The sequence below is a fragment of the Stegodyphus dumicola genome, chromosome 11 (genome assembly GCF_044657685.1).
Source record: "Stegodyphus dumicola isolate Sdum_Otavi_A_Nest chromosome 11, ASM4465768v1".
NCBI classification, from domain to species: domain Eukaryota; kingdom Metazoa; phylum Arthropoda; class Arachnida; order Araneae; family Eresidae; genus Stegodyphus; species Stegodyphus dumicola.
This window is the reverse complement of record NC_140778.1, coordinates 122,670,157-122,688,273: the sequence shown is the minus strand read 5'-3', so window position 1 is coordinate 122,688,273 and position 18,117 is coordinate 122,670,157. Positions and strand designations below refer to the sequence as shown.

The 18,117-nt window shown below is 33.5% G+C and overlaps 1 protein-coding gene across 2 annotated transcripts in view; it reads right to left on the bottom strand.

Moving 5' to 3' along the window:
• LOC118192196 (carcinine transporter-like) overlaps window positions 1-18,117 on the bottom strand; it is a 57,723-nt gene that overhangs the window by 25,501 nt on the left and 14,105 nt on the right. The window contains exons 1-4 of one of the 2 annotated variants that reach the window (XM_035363102.2): window positions 17,070-17,087; window positions 15,362-15,767; window positions 9,243-9,346; window positions 5,612-5,766 (exon numbers count right to left, since the gene is read on the bottom strand). In XM_035363102.2, the coding sequence (XP_035218993.1) occupies window positions 5,612-5,766; window positions 9,243-9,346; window positions 15,362-15,727 (625 nt within the window). In that variant the 5' untranslated portion in view covers window positions 15,728-15,767; window positions 17,070-17,087. Of the gene's footprint in view, window positions 1-5,611; window positions 5,767-9,242; window positions 9,347-15,361; window positions 15,768-17,069; window positions 17,088-18,117 lie in introns of those variants that run through there. The other variant, XM_035363101.2, reaches the window with a different exon arrangement.

Below are 18,117 nucleotides of genomic sequence, written 5' to 3'. Positions count from 1 at the left end.
ATATCAGTCGATTTTGCAGTTTCGTTGCAGCTTAGTCGACATACAGGGCTGCACAGAAGTACAACGAGTTTGATTTTGATCATTCATTACAAGGGCGCGTGATATGTACAAACTGCTAAGAACGTGACTGCAATCTTTGGACGTGAAAGTGCACCCAGTGAAACAACAATTCTCAAATTGATAAAGGAATTCGAGGATGCTGGTTCGATAGCAGACATTCAATCACTACCCCTCGATCCAGCCGCTCTGTTGAAAACACCACTTTTATGCTTGGCATTGTTACTGCACGTCACAAAAATCCGAACTTAAAAAGAAGCAAGAAAATAACTTAAAAACGAAAATGAAAAGAGCTGTTAAATACCTCGACAAGCAGATATGTCAAAAGTGATTAAGAATTTCATTGAGACTGTGTGCAGCTGCAGAGAAAGTTGTTGGTGACATATGCCAGACATTATTTTTCATCTTTAAAATTGAACATTTACTTGTACCTCCTTCCACACCTCGTTGTGGAACAATGTGTCGCAATTCCTCGGAAGAAAAGCATAACGCGAAAGCTTCAGAATGAGGTTGGGTTTGGTTTATTTAGGCATGGCAAAGCACTCGAGGGCTATCTGCCTAAGATTAAGTACCCTTCATGGAAGACTTTCGAAGGGAAACTCCCTCGTATATACGTTACACATGCGGAAAACTGTAAAAACATCCATGCAGCAAGCCCGTTCGCCGGGATTCGAGCCCCGAACCGAATTACCAGTGTTCAGCGAATTTACCCCTCGGCCATTTTTGGGCCTTTCAGAATGAGGTAATGAAAGCATTTGGTGGTGTGGTGTGGTGTATTTAATTATGGCAAAGCACACTAGGGCTATCTGCCTAAGGGGAGGGATGCCTTCGTGGAGGACTTTCTAAGGGAAACTGGCTCGTATACACGTTACACATGGGGAAAACCACGAAAACACCCATGCAGCCAGCCCGTTCGCGGGATTCGAACCTCGGACCGAACTACCAGTGTTCAGCGACTTTACCGCTCGGCCGCTGGTGGGCGAAAGCATTTGGAGAATACTAAGATGCCAATGCCAATGATTATAAGTTACGGAGTGCCTATGGTTGAAAACCATGTACCTCCACATCAGAAAAATATCTAAGTAGTGAGCAGAAATAGGAAAATTGCCTAATTGGTTATCACGATGCACATTAGAGGGAGCTACATTAGCTCGAGAAAGTTTAGGGGTAGGAAAAATAAAGTTTTGATTTTTTTGGAAGTTTTATGATTTTAAACTTTTTTTTTGTATTTTTTAATTTCATGGTTTTTTTTTTTTTAATTTTATTTTATAGCACATAAATACGACACTAAAGCGGAAAGGAAAGATTTTACAGATTAACAGGTTCATTTGCATATGGCACTAATCATAGCGAAGTAAAGATTAAATTTTCACGAAGAAATATCCAGGGCAGCGGGCATAATCTGATTAAATAGTGAACAGATTGATAAGAATGCAGAAGAGAAATGCTGTTACTACCTTTTAAACCTTTTTTTACCTAAAAAATGGTTATTATCAGCTGAATTTTTGATCAACTGTTTTAAAGCACTATACTTGGAAAACACTTATACCCCAGCCTATTTCTTATCTACAGTGCAGCAATTTGTAAGCGAAACTGATGACGAAAAAACTGATGCTAATATAAGGGATTTAGTTTCATTAAGAATAAAAGCAGCTGCAATTTTGCAGTCTGTTCTACTTATTCATTTTGAGGGTTATGCAGAAGAATCACTTTTATAGCTTTCATGCATCTATTTTTGAAACGCATAAACATCAAAATATAAAGGCAATATTAGGATGATCAATCTGCAGAACGAAGAAATCTTCAAAACTGTATGAAAATAAAATATGCTCAAAGCCATCTTGTTTGAAAAAGAAAAATTACTTCTAAAACTATGCAAAATAGTGATAAAATAATATGAGCTGTTATTAATACATTAACCGCTTTAAATTATATCTTCTTAGGTTTGCATTATACTAAAAATTTTTTTATACATATATAATTAAACAATATGTGCTAACTAAATATAAGAATGATGATACTTGGATTTGAACGCTTCATTACCATTTAAAGTCTCAATGAAATCTGCGGTACTACATTTTTATATTAAAAGTAATAAATTCCTCTCTCAACATTTGAGTAATTTTTAATCTACCTGAAAGCGTAACTAGCACTTCGAGAATTTTGGTATTATTTAATATAGTAAGCATACTTATAATTGATTTCTTCAGTTCCTGGTGCCACAGCAGAAAAGATTTTTTCTAATAATAGACTATTTTTAGGATTTTATGTTAGAATTTTACATTAGAATATTGTATTTTAAGGCAGTTTTTTGTACATTACTTCTACCATTGATCAGAACACATATGGGCAACAGGACAATACGAACATAATCAGTACTTTCGTACATAAATTTTCTCTGGCGGTTACATTATAAGTTTTACTAATGAATATCTACCATCAGTCAGATTTTTCCTTGCATAGTTTACTTTAAAGAAAAAGCTTGCAATAATTAACCTATTAAACTAAATACAAGCAATGAAGAAAGTGTGAACATGAACGTTGAAAAATATAAAAAGATGCAACGTGGGAAAGTGAGGTTAGGCTACCTGAATATATGGCAAATCTCCACGAATGCTCACACCAGAGACAACTACAAAAACCAGTCATGCCGGCAAGTCTATTCGCCAGGGATCGAATCCGGGTCAAACTCAAATCACTGAACAATCGTAGTGCGAGAAGATTTCGGTTTTGGTTTACGTGACAACGACAAAACCTCGAGGGTTTATCTGCCTAAAGGAAGGGATGCCTTCGTGGAGAACTTTCTAAGGGAAACTGGCTCGTATACACATTGCATATAGGGAAAACCACGAAAACGCCCATGCAGCCATCCCGTTAGCAGGATTCGAGCCTCGGACCGAACTACCAGTGTTCAGCAACATTACCGCTCGCATATTTCACAAGTGCACATCTGTGTAGCCACCGAGGGCGAGGCTTCTAGGATGGACCAATGAGCATCCAGTCATTTTTCTGTCATGTCACATGACCTTTCGCACGCTTTAAGATTTAAATAAGATGGTTGAAAATATTTTGCCACGCAATTTTCTGTACAAATTTCTGTAATCGTCTATTTCTTCTGAAAACTTTCGTAGTGAAGTTAGATCAAATATAAGCAATTGTGAAGATTTCAATACCTGGTTGAAATAATTTGAAATAAATACAAACACATGTTGGATACTCCGCAAAAATATTCATGCGAAATATTACTTAATAAGTGATAAATAAGATGAAAGAAATATGTGATAAACATCTGAGCCCAAATGCTATCTTTACATAATGCTATGCATATGAGAAAAATATTTACACCAGTTATATATGTAAATAGAAGTCAGCACTTGTTATTGCAGTCTATATGAAAAAGATGTTCTATAATAATAGCCAATGCAGAATTTTATTCAAAGTGAACTTCACTAATTTGCATTTAGTGTGTTAAATTTCACATTTAATAACTGCTCACTACTGTCTACACAAGAAATACTCATGAAACAGAATGAATTTATCTATTCACAACGAATATATTCAATTTATTCACATATAACTTTTAATGTTAACAATGGATATAATCAGATCATACACAATATGTATTCTGAGTCTTGCACTTTCAAAATCAAAACAATGCAAGCACTGAAATAAGAAAACAATAGATTCATTGTAACACTTGCAGTCTGTTTCAGCTCAAAATAACATACACATGAATTCTCTTAATCTACATTTGTTAGTAAATGCATTATATTCGAGGCTAATTGTAACCTGAGTAATTTTCTTGATGTAAAGAACGATAATATGCAGTGAACATCAATCCAAATATCAATGAGTGACAAAAATCGCGAAAGTGAAATGTCAGCGACTAATTAAACTCATAAAACGAAAGCACAGCGAGATTTTCTAATGTTACGCAATACATTTATAACTGCGAAGCAAACGAAAATTAAAACTTAAACAACATACGCTCACAAGAGCAATAGAAGCTCATGGTCCATTTTCGAAACTCCTCCCTCAGTGGCTACGCTGATGTGCACTTGTGAGATATGCTTACCGCTCGGCCGCTGGTGGACCATGTAGTGCGAGAAGGATAGAGGCTTGTGTTTAATGATCGTGACCAATCAAGTCTGTTATATACTCTAGCAGTCTGCGTGTATATTGTTACGAAATGTACAGGCGCCGTAAGATAGCTTTCCCGCAAAGCAGTTTAGGGTTGCCATAAATGGCAAGAGAAGGCAAAATTGCCACATTTGGCGAAAAATCGCCTATTTGGCGATATTTGGCGACAAATTGGCGATATACCATGGCCGGATGGAGAACCTTCTGGAACGAATTCTTACCGGTTTCCCACAGAATGTTCGCGAACACAAGCCAAAAGCTATATAAACCCTGCTGGTCCGCAGTTAGTTAGTGTGCCTCGTAGAGGGCGAGATAGTCAGTTCGTGAGGAGTCGATCGACTTGATGGGTAGCGAGTGCCGAGTGGGTCGTCGAGTGCATCGAAGAGTCTCTAAGGCTGCTATCACACGTCGGTTTGTTTCGAAAGAACAACTGTTTGGAACAATTTTTCTGCTTTGTCACAACAGCCAATCACCATAGCTCGCTTTGGGGTTAACACAGGGAAAACTGGTTGTCCATTACAAACAAGCTAACAGCATTCGGCGCTGATAGCTGATTGGTTGAAAACGAACAACTTGCAACTTTTTTCGAAAGGAAGGAAAAAGTCGCACGTCTTTCTTTCAATAGTAAACCAGGCAGAAAAATTGTCCGAAACAGTTGTTCGTATGAAACAAACGCCGTGTGATATGGGCCTTAGTGTATCGCGGTTAGTGCATCGTCGAGAGTGTGTGTTAAGCTCCGGGAACGACTGAACCGAAGAGTCGGGAGTTGTGCTCTGTGTGTCGTCGAGTGCATCGCGAGTTGTAGCGTGGAGAGTTTCGAGAGTACGTCGAGTTCCGAGAACGACCGAGCAGAGTCGGGAGTTGTACTCTGGTGCTTTGCAGTGAAGCTGTCTCTACCGTTATTGCCTGATAGTGTGAACGCTGTGTCGCTGATTGTTCCAGCGTATTTTTAGTAGATCTTCGAAGACTGTAAAAGTGTTTTGGAGCTGTCCTGATTAATATTGGCTAAACAGAGTGTGTTTCGATATTCCATCAAGTGCTGTCGTCGTTATTCACTCCAAATCCTCACAAACCCATACGAACGTGAAGGAAGAAAATAACGTAACAATTGGTGTCAGTAAAAAAAGTAACAATATTTATTTTAAATTTCCTTTCCATGTATTTTTATGCACGTTTTTAATATTTTTCTCTCAAATAGACTTAACGCTAAAGTATAAAATGTGTTTTATATAAGGTATCATGCATAAACAGTTACATCTCTTTGCTATTTGAATGTTATTAAAAATATTGTTAAATTTACTACTTATATATGATAGTAAATATTTATAAGGAAAGTCATTTTCTAAACAATTTTGTAACTTCACAAACACAAAACATTATTTTTTTCAAAATATTAGTTAGTGAGGATACTTACTTATGATATAAACAGCTGCGTATATGGTGGTCATGGCACTACCGTTGATTGCTCGCAGTACTAAAAATAACCAAAAATATGGGCTTAGTACCGACCCGATCTCTGTGACAGCAATCAAGAAGGCCAAGAAGAAAAACGTAGGCTTCCTACCGCATCTGAAACAGAAAACACATTCCGTAAATTATAACAATTAAGAAAGTTTACCTTACGTATATGGTGGTCAAGAGTTCGTAAAGATTTTAATAACTTCTACGAATTTAACAAATTGGTGTGAAAGAGTGAGGTGTACAAGTAAATGTATTGTAGGGTGACAATGTAATTCAGCCGAAGTAAATACTTAATTCACATATCCTTCAATAGAAAGTGATGCGCTACATCACTTTCTATCGAAGAATGAAAGTACCTAATAGTCACTATTAGGAGTAGTGACTGCAATCTGACTAACACTGAAACCTCGATATCTAATATCTGTTTCGGGTAGCCTGAATATTTATATGACCTGAAACCAGTTTTGAATGTAAAAACTAAGTCAATAGAATTAAAGACTGAATTTTATTTATTTATTTTTTAAATTTAAATAAATTACATTAAAAACCTTTCCAAGTTACACGGTTTTAGTTAAATTCACTAAAAAATAAAATAGTAAGAATTTTTTTTAATAGCTTGTAAAATATATTTGATAAAATGTAGCTAAAAATAAAATTGTATAGGTGCTAACAACAGTGTGGTTTGAATAGAAATTTAAGTCAGTTGAAAAGAAATGTAAATTAGTGCATGCTTCTTCTGCATGCCATTTCTAGCGTTCCTTGAAATTCAGTTAATGTCTTGCTATAAATTCAATCCGTAATTTTATTTATAGTCATATGTAACTGATAGTTTATAGTAGCTATAGCATTATTTTTATGGCACTTAGCTTTAAAAATTTAAAAATAATTAATAAAACTATGTAATTTAGAACTGCATAAATTAAAAGTTTTGTAAATTTCATTTTATACTTTTTATCCTGCATGAAAATAAATAATTAAAAAAATAAAGAAAGAAAATAGATTGATTTTCACCGTAAGAAAATTATTTCTTCTAATCAACGTGCTATCAAGTATTCCCTACGTCATCTCCCCTCCCCTCGACGAGTTTCAATTTACCCAATGGCGTAAATTTACATTCAATTCATTTACATTTTCAGTTGGTTTTGAGCTCCAGTCTTGTCATCCTTTGAATTTGTGAAGCTTTCAACATGACGCATTACATCTTTGACATAAAAAACCATTATTAATAGAAACCATATAATGCAGAGCTTAACTTTTAAAATTAGAAGTGCCCGAGGGCTAAGGAAGGCGAAAGTAAAACAAGAACCAAAGGAATAAGAAAAATAGATAAATTAATGACTAATAAAATAATTAATAATTAAAAAATAAGGAAGAAAGAAAAAAATTTAAAAAATCTGAAAGGTTTCAGATTTTAATTTACATCCAAAGGGGCGTTTTTTTAACGTTTCGTGTGTTACCTTTATTTATACTATATCATGTTCTTTGCACTTAAAGCATAAAATTCAATTCAATAGTAATGTCGCAAAATAATAAAAAATGAGATATCTTTAGAATTTTCGATACACAGTTCCGCGCGCTGGAGATAAAAAAATTTTTTCCCCCGTAGAGGGTTGCCATTGCTCGCTTTTAAATCGTTGAGTTTGTTACTCAAAAATTCGTTAAAGTTTTACAAAATATGAAATCGATTATGAAGCAAATTCCAAATTTCAAATTTGGTCTTCCACATGCCCATATTCATAGGAGGATTACGTCATTCAAAATTCGAGGGCTCTATGTACCGTTGCTTTATCACAATGCGAGAAATATACATACATTTATGCATTTATGAAGATTTTTCATTTATATTTAATTTCTTCAAATATAATGCAAGACTAACATTTGATGGTAACAGTTTGAAAAGTGATTCGCCGTTTATAGTGATTCAACGCAAAATCGCAAAATGCAAACAACGAGATACATTCCGCAAGAGAAAAAGAGAAAGAATGACCCTGCTTGTTTGCATTACCTGTACATAAGTCACGTGATCTCTGAGGTCATCTGCACTGCTTGTTTACAAAAGGTATCACGTGATCAATGAGGTCATCGGAATGCATCTCATAGTCCTTCAGGGACAAAGCCCTTTTGGACTAATAATTAATAAATAGAACATTTAAATATAATTAAAGTTAAAATTTAATAAAATATAAAAGAAACAGAAAAGAAAAGATTAAATAAATAGTAAATAGTTAAATAATAAAACAAAACAATGAACCTTATTTTTGGTTCCGTATGGAATATAAATTTCACTCAAAAACTAAGATGTAACATAACTGGTCTTCGGTTGAATTTAATCTCTGATTAAAATATAGTACGTCAACGGATGACAGAAATAAAAACTATTCTTTTTCTAGCACACCAATGAACGCATCACTAATGATATTAGACAAGAGTTCTATAAACAGTAGCAGAATATAGAGGATATTTTAAGGGATGATGTCCAGGTATAAAAACAAAAAGATAAGAATCCAACATTTTCTAACCACGATCTACTGTCAAATTAATTCTAGTTCAGAAGCAAAATGTAACAGGGCAATAAATTTTCCCTAATCTGAGGGTTAATTGAGAAAAAAGTAACAAGTGACTAATGTCATCCTCCAGTGTTCCATCGTTGAAACGTCTGCAGGCGCTCTTTTCCGTGGAAGGACGAATACGCTGGAAATTTTTCGTTCCGAAATTTATTGTACTTTCTGGGGAGTAACTAACATGTAGGTAGAGGCTTTTCTTTCTTTAAAAGTCTCGAACTCTGTCCAAGGTTTTTGTTTCCCAAGGAAAGAGAGGCACGCATTCAGAAGTTCAAATGGGTTTTTAATATAAATTTATTATTGAAAATAAAATTTTAGACATAAAATTTTTGCTCAATTTCTTCTTCAGTTACATAAGGAAAGAGCCGGAGTCTTCTTATTTAGGGCTCCGGTGCGCTCCGGCTACCATTAGGATTTATCCCAAAATCTAAGAAGTGCCGGAGCCGGGCTAGGGCCAATTTAAGTTCTGAAAAAATAGCTATAAAAATAAAAATGTTTTGAAAAATTACGAAATTTCGATAAATTGTTGCTAGTGTAATTTTGAAAGAACTTCATTTATTAAAATATTTTTTATTTTTTATTTTTCTGATGATGTCCAAATTCTGAGATCATTAATAACATAAAAAAACATAGAAAAAGGAAAAAAAATATACTCTTAAAAAGAAAATATTGTAGTTAATTTTGAAAACAAAAATTCCAATGAGATATTTTATTACTACCCTAGAAACGCATTTGCAAAAATTTTCATGATTCGTTAGAAGCGGGTCTAAAATTAATTTTCAGATTTAACTGAGACGAATAAGCAATCAAAAGAACAGAAAAAAAATGTTGAATAAAAAGAAGTAAAAGAGAAGTTTTGGTAGCAGTATTCACATAATTTTTTTAAATGATTTAAATTTTCATTAAAATTTGGAAATACTTAACGTTTGAGCACAGAATGCATTTTCGTGAGTTAGTTTAAGTAAAAAATGAAATCAAAGTGTAACAACTGAAAATGGTTCACCAAAATATAAGTTGGCATACCTGTCAGATAAAAATCCGTAGATAGGCGTTCCCACCAAGTCACCAATGAAAACTAGACTCAGAACAAGACTGCTATAGTGGCTGTCTTTGCAAACCATATTCCACTAGGAACAAAAAGCATTATAAAATACACAGTTTCTGAAGCTAATGAAAGTATGATTCAAAACACATTACTTACTGCCCTTACGATTAGACTTGTTCTCTAGAAAAGATTACAGTAGAGAAAATGAAATTTTATCTCGCGTAAACAACCCAACGCCTTAGAAAAAAGTGGTAACGAATTAAGATTTCTTTAACACCCTTTTCCCATGTATAAGAATATTATGCATGTCAAAATTCTAATCCGGGTATTACAATCTTTAGCATTTTGTTCCGCCCCGTCGAAAGTCTACATGATACTAGGATCAGAGGTAGTTTATTTTCAGCCTTTTCTCCCTTCTAAACCCTTCCTATATCAATGAATTTAATTTCGTTAATTATCTAAAACATTTTTGTTTGTAATTTCATACCTAATGTGCCATACCTTGCTATGAAAGGCGAAAAATATGCCTTTGGAGAGTTGTTAATTACTGATGACAGGCGTATATAAACATGTGTTGCGGTCAAACACCGAAATCTGGAGAATGTCGACTTTCACCGCCGGTGAATGTCAACATTCACATAGTCTCTTGGTGAATGTCTGAAATATTTTCCAAATACTCTTATTTCTGACTTACACCGGTCAATGTCGACATTCACTATGTACTAATGGTGAATGTTGAACATATAACAATATTATATTTTCTTCTCCGTAATTCAGTCGCGAATAAACGCACTTAAGACTTGAAATAAGAACTTAAGAACATGAGAACCTAAAACGCACAATGCATTCAAAATGAGAAAGTAAAATAAGTTAAAAACTTACTTAAGCATACAGTACGTTCTAAATGAGAAAATAAAATAACAGTAATTAAAAACTTACTAAATTATGTGATTCTAATCTTATTTATTGCAACAACTTAAACTATTATGGCACTTTATGACCTCTCTTTTCGACTTGACCAGAGCATATCTGTGATGGTCGGCATACACCGGTGAGGGTCCGAATATACAAGAATGTAGTGAAATATTCGGTCTTTCACCGACGTATTTGGTGAATGTTGATATTCTCCGGTGAATGTCGACATTCTCCAATTTCGGTCTTTCACGGTAATATATGCATTATAGCATTAGCCAGTACAAAACATATATTATTTACTAAACTGGTATAACAGGGATATAGTTAATGTGCTGTGCTGCTTAGCATTCACTTGCCTTTATCAGTGTGTATAGTGAAATGTTAATTCTGTCATGAGAAACTTATTATCTTAGTGTATATATAAGTTCTTGCTTATTTTAATTTTGTAACCATTTTTGAAATTTGATCTGTTCCCTTTTTTAATTGTTCAGTGTCTCCCGAAAATTTCTAGCTAAAAGAATGAAAAACAGGTATTTAAAGGAATCTGTGAAAAAGAAAGTTTTCCAAGCGAAGTATTCAAAATTCTTCTCTTTATTTGAAGAACAATATATCTTCAGGCAAAGAAAAAATAAATAAATTGCTCTCTTATCAAGTTCAGATTATGAACCTGATAACGAGAATCATTATTGGATTCTGGATGCGTCTTCAAAAGCATCTCCTAAAAGATGGGACTCATATTCTCATAAAGGCGCCTCATAAAGGATAATAGAGTAAGACAGCTTTGCAACCGTTATCTCATTACCATAGCAGGAACTTCGCCTTTATTTCCCCGCGATAAGATTACTACGCTAAATATGACAAATGCCTTATCAAGCATCGGAATTAATTTATGCTTACTGAATAAATGATCAGGAATGCTTTAGCAAATATTGAAATGTTATCTATCAGAGTAACAATTTTAAACTTATCAATTCGAAATATATTATTTTTCAATATTCTTGATAAAGTATCAAGAAATTTGTCTTTTAGTGATCAAAATACTGGTATATATGTTACCGGCAAAGTATGAAACGCCGGCAATCTGTAGAATCCTAGGCATTGTATATAATGCTGGACGTTTTTTAGGCAAATATGAAACATGAGAATTATTGCATGCTTTCCCTAGGCATTGTATAGAGGAATTCTATAGACTGACAGGTGGTGTCTAGGCATTGTATACAGGAATTCTATAGATTGACAGATGCTGTCTAGGCATTATATAGAGGAATTCTATAGACTGACAGATGCTGTATAGGCATTGTATAGAGGAATTCTATAGACTGACAGATGCTGTCTAGGCATTGTATAGAGGAAATCTATAGACTGACAGATGCTGTCTAGGCATTGCATAGAGGAATTCTATAGACTGACAGATGCTGTCTAGGCACTGTATAGAGGAATTCTATAGACTGACAGATGCTGTCTAGGCATTGTATAGAGGAATTCTATAGACTGACAGATGCTGTCTAGGCATTGTATAGAGAAATTCTATAGACTGACAGATGCTGTCTAGGTACTGTATAGAGGAATTCTACAGACTGACAGATGCTCTCTAGGCACTGTATAGAGGAATTCTACAGATTGACAGATGCTGTCTAGGCATTGCATAGAGGAATTCTATAGACTGACAGATGCTGTCTAGGCATTGTATAGAGGAATTCTATAGACTGACAGATGCTGTCTATGCATAGTATGAAAAGAAAGGTTATGATGAGGCTATTATTTAAACGACGTTCATTCCTCAAAGTTATTTTGAAAAATTAATAAAAGAGTGCCAATAAAAACTATTATTCTAAATACATAAAAAAGTATAGTGAGATGATCTTGATACAGCATAATAAATTTGTATTTTCTATCTGGCTAAGAGTGAGAATCGGTAAGATCTACCTGACAACGGAAATAGAATTCATAAACACTCATATGTTTCACAAAACAATGCCCTTTTTAATACCTTTTTGTTTTTTTCTAGCAGGGCTTACAAAGGTAGTTGTACAGTTCAGTATCATTACCCGTAACGTTTTTGTATTTGGTTGAAAGTTCTTTCAACATTCTGTCACGTCGTCTCTGTCCGGCACTCAAATGAGTTTTCGTGAAGTACGGGAAATAACTCAACGTCCGTGACGTAATACTGTATAGTACTGATGCTTTCTTTAACAGGCTAAATGAATGTAATTTTATTTTCCACAAACATCACATCCTAGAAATTCAGCAGCCAGTAGTCCCGTGGTTCCTTCTTAGTATAGTCATTTCGGCTTTTTTACATCATTTACTAACTTCCACTAAGTAGTTTCGGTTCTTCGAAATGAATCGGAAATGTATTTCTTACTTTGCCGGTTTATCATTTGGCATTCTATAGAAAGTCTACAAAATGTGTGAATTATGAAGCGCTTCATACATTGCTGACTAGTTTTAGGCGTTATACACAATGCCTAACCATTTTATAGAATGACAGATTTCAAACATATATAAAATATTCTTAAGCACGTAAGCAACAGCCAGTTAAAAAGCAACGTTAAGTAATAGCAAATTAAATTATTTATATAGTTACACTACCTTTTTTTTTCTTCTTAAGCGCTATAAATATTCTACTTTTTCTTTGAAGATTAAAAAAAAACCTCACCCTAAGGAAATTACAGAATGGCAGCTTAAAAAAAATGTTATAGTTGTTAAGTGTTATTAGTCTCAAAATGTTACTAATTAAAAAAATTTCAGTGGTTTTTTTTTGTATGCCTTTTACACAATTTATCCTATGCATCTTTTAGTTAATGTAATAAATTTGAATTAGATTGTTATAATATGGTCTTGAATTAATTGTATACTTGCACTTTTTTACAGCCGTTATCTTGTTTGCAGACAACAGATTCACTAATTATTTTGTGCGTAATTAATCGTGTAACATTCAAGTAACAGAATTTGATTTATTACAATCAAAATTTGGATTTATTAACTCAAAAATAGGAGATAATTTGCAGGAAGATCAATGATATTAACAATTGATTTATCGCTCAGTAAGAAACTAGCATAATAAAGAAACTCTTTTTGAACATTAATCTGATTTCGCATCATTGGACACGCAAAATATGAGGCAGAAATTGATGGAACGCTGAATCATAAGCATAGGAAAGAAATCAGCAATACACTTCCGATTATCTGGATTCAGGTATCGATATTTTACCTTAGACATCGATAAATGTTAATACTCTCGGATTCAAGCGTCGATAGATGTCGATATTTTACATCGACATATTGCAATTTATATCATAGTTATTCGAATAGTTTGTTGTTGTTCGTCAGCCAATAGCCTATTATTAATTTATTTATGTTGTTAATAATTTTTACATTCATTAAATAATAAAATAGAATGTGCTTTTAAGAAGCTATTAATTTAAATAAAAGCACCGTATGCAGTGTTACATAGAGGAGCTCCTAAATGGAAAATTGGTTTATATTGATATTTAAATGAATAGGTATGATATGTAGGAGAAGCTAGTGCTGTTTTTTAGAGGAATGTAATCACACTTGGATTGGTAAAAATGTACAGCAATTACGTAACCTGTAAAAGTAGGTTACTGTGCTTTACAATGGCAAATTGGTTTTTTGCTTATTCCTTAATTCTTTTATCAGCTGTAACAAGTACTCTGCTTCTAAAAATATGAGATATTATTTTAGTGCTAATTTTAGTATTTTATTACGTAAAACATTACATTCTACGCAAATACATTAATTTACTGTTTGTTGAACAGAGCTAGGTTATGCAGCTGGTTTTAAGCTAATGAAAAAGATATTCCTTTGCAAATTTTGGTGCAAAAATAAAAAGATTATCTGCTTAAAATTAAGGGGTTATAAATTTGAAGGGTGATATTATCTGGGTTCCTTTTCTACAGGAGCAAAAACGTTTTATCCATGAAGAAGTTAATATTTTTTTAGCTAATATGCTTAGGTTTAGAGCCCAAGTAAATAAAAGATAACTACATATAATTTTATTTCAGTTGAAATTGAAATGGATTGTGTGTTTATGGAAATAAAACGTAATTTATTTTTTAATTTTACCGAAAAAAGAACATATTTTTTATTTCTTCTGCAGAAATAAGTAGTAATTCTAATAATAATAATAAAAAGTATATACAAGAAGACCTATACATTTAGTAAGCGGCCTTGGAAAGTTTCTCACCACTGATAATATTTTCATAAGACTTATGTCCTCCTCCCCCTGAATTTCTGTTTTTTAAAGATACTTATAGAAGCATACAGAACGTCAACTACTCTCAAGGGTTAAAATACATTTTTATCTCTGCTCTTCTAAGTGTAAATCTCAACCACGAACCCTTATTATTCATCATTCTAAAGATGTATATCTACTGAATAAAGGATGACTTTTTTCTAAGGTAATTTTCTCTCTGTTTATCTCATCGCTAAAATAATTTTGTATTTGAAGGAATGTATTTGCAATTTTTCATCCAATTATAAAGATTGGTAAGAAATAAATTTATAATAATATAAATACTTCTCGAAAAAAATGTTTCATTCTAAACATAATATTACTGACATATTATAGAAGGTCAGTGAAAGGTGCAGAGTAATAGAAAACCTAGATTTATGGCATAAGATAAGATTCGATATCTGATTATTATACGAATCGTTATGTTATTTAATTATAAAGATTGGTAAGAAATAAATTTATAATAATATAAATACTTCTTGAAAAAATGTTTCATTTTAAACATAATATTACTGACCTATTATAGAAGGTCAAAGAAAGATGCAGAGTAATAGAAAACGTAGATTTATGGCATTAGATAAGATTCGATATCTGATTATTATACGAATCGTTATGTTATTTAGCTGTCAATAGATCTCAAAATAACTAAAATGCTTAATTTAGGAGACAAACAACAAAAATCAGCGTTATATTTTCAAATTTTCACAGGACTAGTTTCCAGAAGCGCAAATGATTTGCGCTTTTGCAGCTGAAGATGATGGTTCGGTAAAACCATCGAAAGTAGTCCTGTGAAAATTTGAAAATATAACGCTGATTTTTGTTGTTTGACTTCTAAATTAATATTTGTTCGCGTGCTATTGTATCTTAATTAACTAAAATGCTTTTTTACCATTTATATTCAGAGATGCAAAATGTGTTGCTTACTCTGGTGCTGGCTGTGGCATCGTAATTAGACTTATCGTATTGCCATCCATGATCACATTCTGTTGTGGGCCAATCAGGATTCACAGACCAGTTGCCAGATTGTAAAATTTGGGAATAATTGACATCGTACCTTGTACAAAACCTATCACTAGGAGGCCGGATTAATAGCTTCTGGAATTCCATTGACAAATTTGAATGTGCCACCTCTGGTACGTAACACCAGTGGTCTGGAGTATTGGATAAGAATATGATATCCAGTGAGAACCATGGAGTTAGAATGAAGGCTGGGACGAGAATTACCATAAGTAAAATTTTTTGATACAGTCCAAAACTGCCAACATCGCTTAGAATATCTTCGAAGTCCATTGTAAGTTTCTGATAAAGGCAAAATTCTTTTAAGATTGATCTGCAAAAAGAAAAAGAAATATTTTTATGTCATGATAAGTACACGAATCAGCTGTCATGTGAAACTATCATATGAATTAATTCATTGTTTTTTTTATTACAGAACATTTTTAATATACACTACTAGCCTTATAAGATCAAACGGTGTACAATGCAATAAGCACCTTTTCCGAGAAATGCATTTCTCTTAGTACTGGTTATACGCAGCTTTTGGCCAATTTTCTAGCCGCAACTTTTGGGCAATTGTTGCGTTCAATGAAAGTTAAATATTTGATTAATTCTGGGAATATCTGCAGTATTTGATGAATTCTAGGGGGAGGGGATGTGCTAACAGCTCCGTGTCCCTCAGATCTACTAACCTAATCATTTCAAGTAGAAAAGCATAGGGATTTTGGAATTCAATCCATGATATTCTCATACATTTTGAACAAGTTACATCCTCTACTCCTTGCGAAATGATTCACTCACAAGGCAAAATGAGTGACTTATATCCCTTATGAGTGACTCACTTTGTAGTAATAAACGAGTGACTCAAGCATTCATTTATCCATTGTATAAATCGTCAGCACTGTTTGAGAATTGTAAAAACAAAGCTTACTTTATAAGGTATTTCTCCCTCCTTCTTAGTATGCCTTCGAGGTGTAGTCAGTACACTCGGCGCGTATTCGATAGGTCCGTGTTTTGAGTCCTGGCCAGGGCATTGCTTATATTTCACGTCTCCTGCTTCAAAAATATCTAATGACTCTACAGTGGCGCCCGAACTATAAAAGGTGGTGGATGACTACCAGGATTTGGCGATTGGGTCCCCTAATCTCCAATCGCCGTTTAAAAGGGGAAATACATAAAGTATTTCTCCTGCCTTCTTAGCATGCCTTCGTGGTGTAGTAGTCAGCACGCTCGGCGCAAATCGAGAGGTCCGTGGTTCGAGTCTCGGCGAGGGCATTGCTCATTTTTCATCTTTCATGCTTTCAGAAATTACACAGTGTCTCTACAACTTACTAAGTATGAAATTTCCTCCGGCTGTGACTAGGAAAAGCACATTAACTGACCCAGATATACTGCAAAAACTATTATTAATGAAATCAAATTCATAAGCAGTAAACATTAATATTTTCTTGGAGTGTCAGTATCAAAACTAACCTAATTTATAAGCTATAATATACAAAAGTACGAAATAACGGAGAAGATTAGATTGCCAAGTAAAGTTATCTCTAATAAAAACAAGAAACTGTTCAGAAAGCAGGGAATATGGAAAAACATATTAATTTATAAGACATAAATAAGAAAAAAGGAAATATATTACCGGAAATTATTTTGCAGTGTTTACGCTGAAGGCAGCGAAAATCCATTAGCAGTCTGAAACTGTGACCGGAAGTTCGGGTATATCCATTGTATGAATCCTTAATTCCGCAGAATGTTTCAGTGTATTTAATCCAAATATCTTACTTATTTAATGATAAAGTTTCTGTAAGATTAAGTTTTACTATCGCGATCCAACACTCTGAATCAGACCAATTTGCAATCACTGTTTGTTTCCGGACAACTTCGCCCATTTGTTTGGAACGCCATCTGTCTGTTATGAACTTCAAATCATGTCACTTCAAATCAATGACATCTAGTTCTGCGAATCCCCCCTTGCTAATTTCGAGAAGTTATTTTTAGCACTTCTGCTGTCATTTGGAAATTTGGCATGTAATGAGTTAGATTAGGAAAGAACAAATCTTTTTAATGAAGACACGAAACATGATCTCAAAAAGATAAAAAAAAAAAAAAAAAAAATACTCGTAAACGGATATTGAATTTAAAATGCCGACGAAATGCCAGCATATATGTTTTGATTTATTCATTTGGAAAGGACTCTGAATAGCCTTGCGTGCAATATTTTGAAATGATACACGGAACAAATGGAAGTTAAAAAAACAAGGAGGCATACATTTCATTTACAAGTACTTTCCATTTCTCCGTTTCTATCAGTTTCCAGCTCCAAAAAGAAAACATATACATTATTAATTTATTAGCTAAAAACTTCGTAGTAAAAATTAATATCATGATTTGGTTTTGGTAGCATGGAAATATAGATAAAATAAAAGAAATCAAAGTCTTTAACGGAATGAATCATTAAATTAATTAAGAACAATAATGTTACATAAAATTTAACGTGCTATATGAAACTATAATTACAGTATAGTATGTGATGAAAAAAGTTCAGAGCCATCCTATCATTATGAGATACATTGATTTAAGTATTTTACTTAACAGAAGTAAGATGAGAACGCTAATTTAAATTTAGTCTTAATATTGTTACAATTTTCTCCTCACATTAAGGGTTCGTGGATTCGGAGTGAATAACG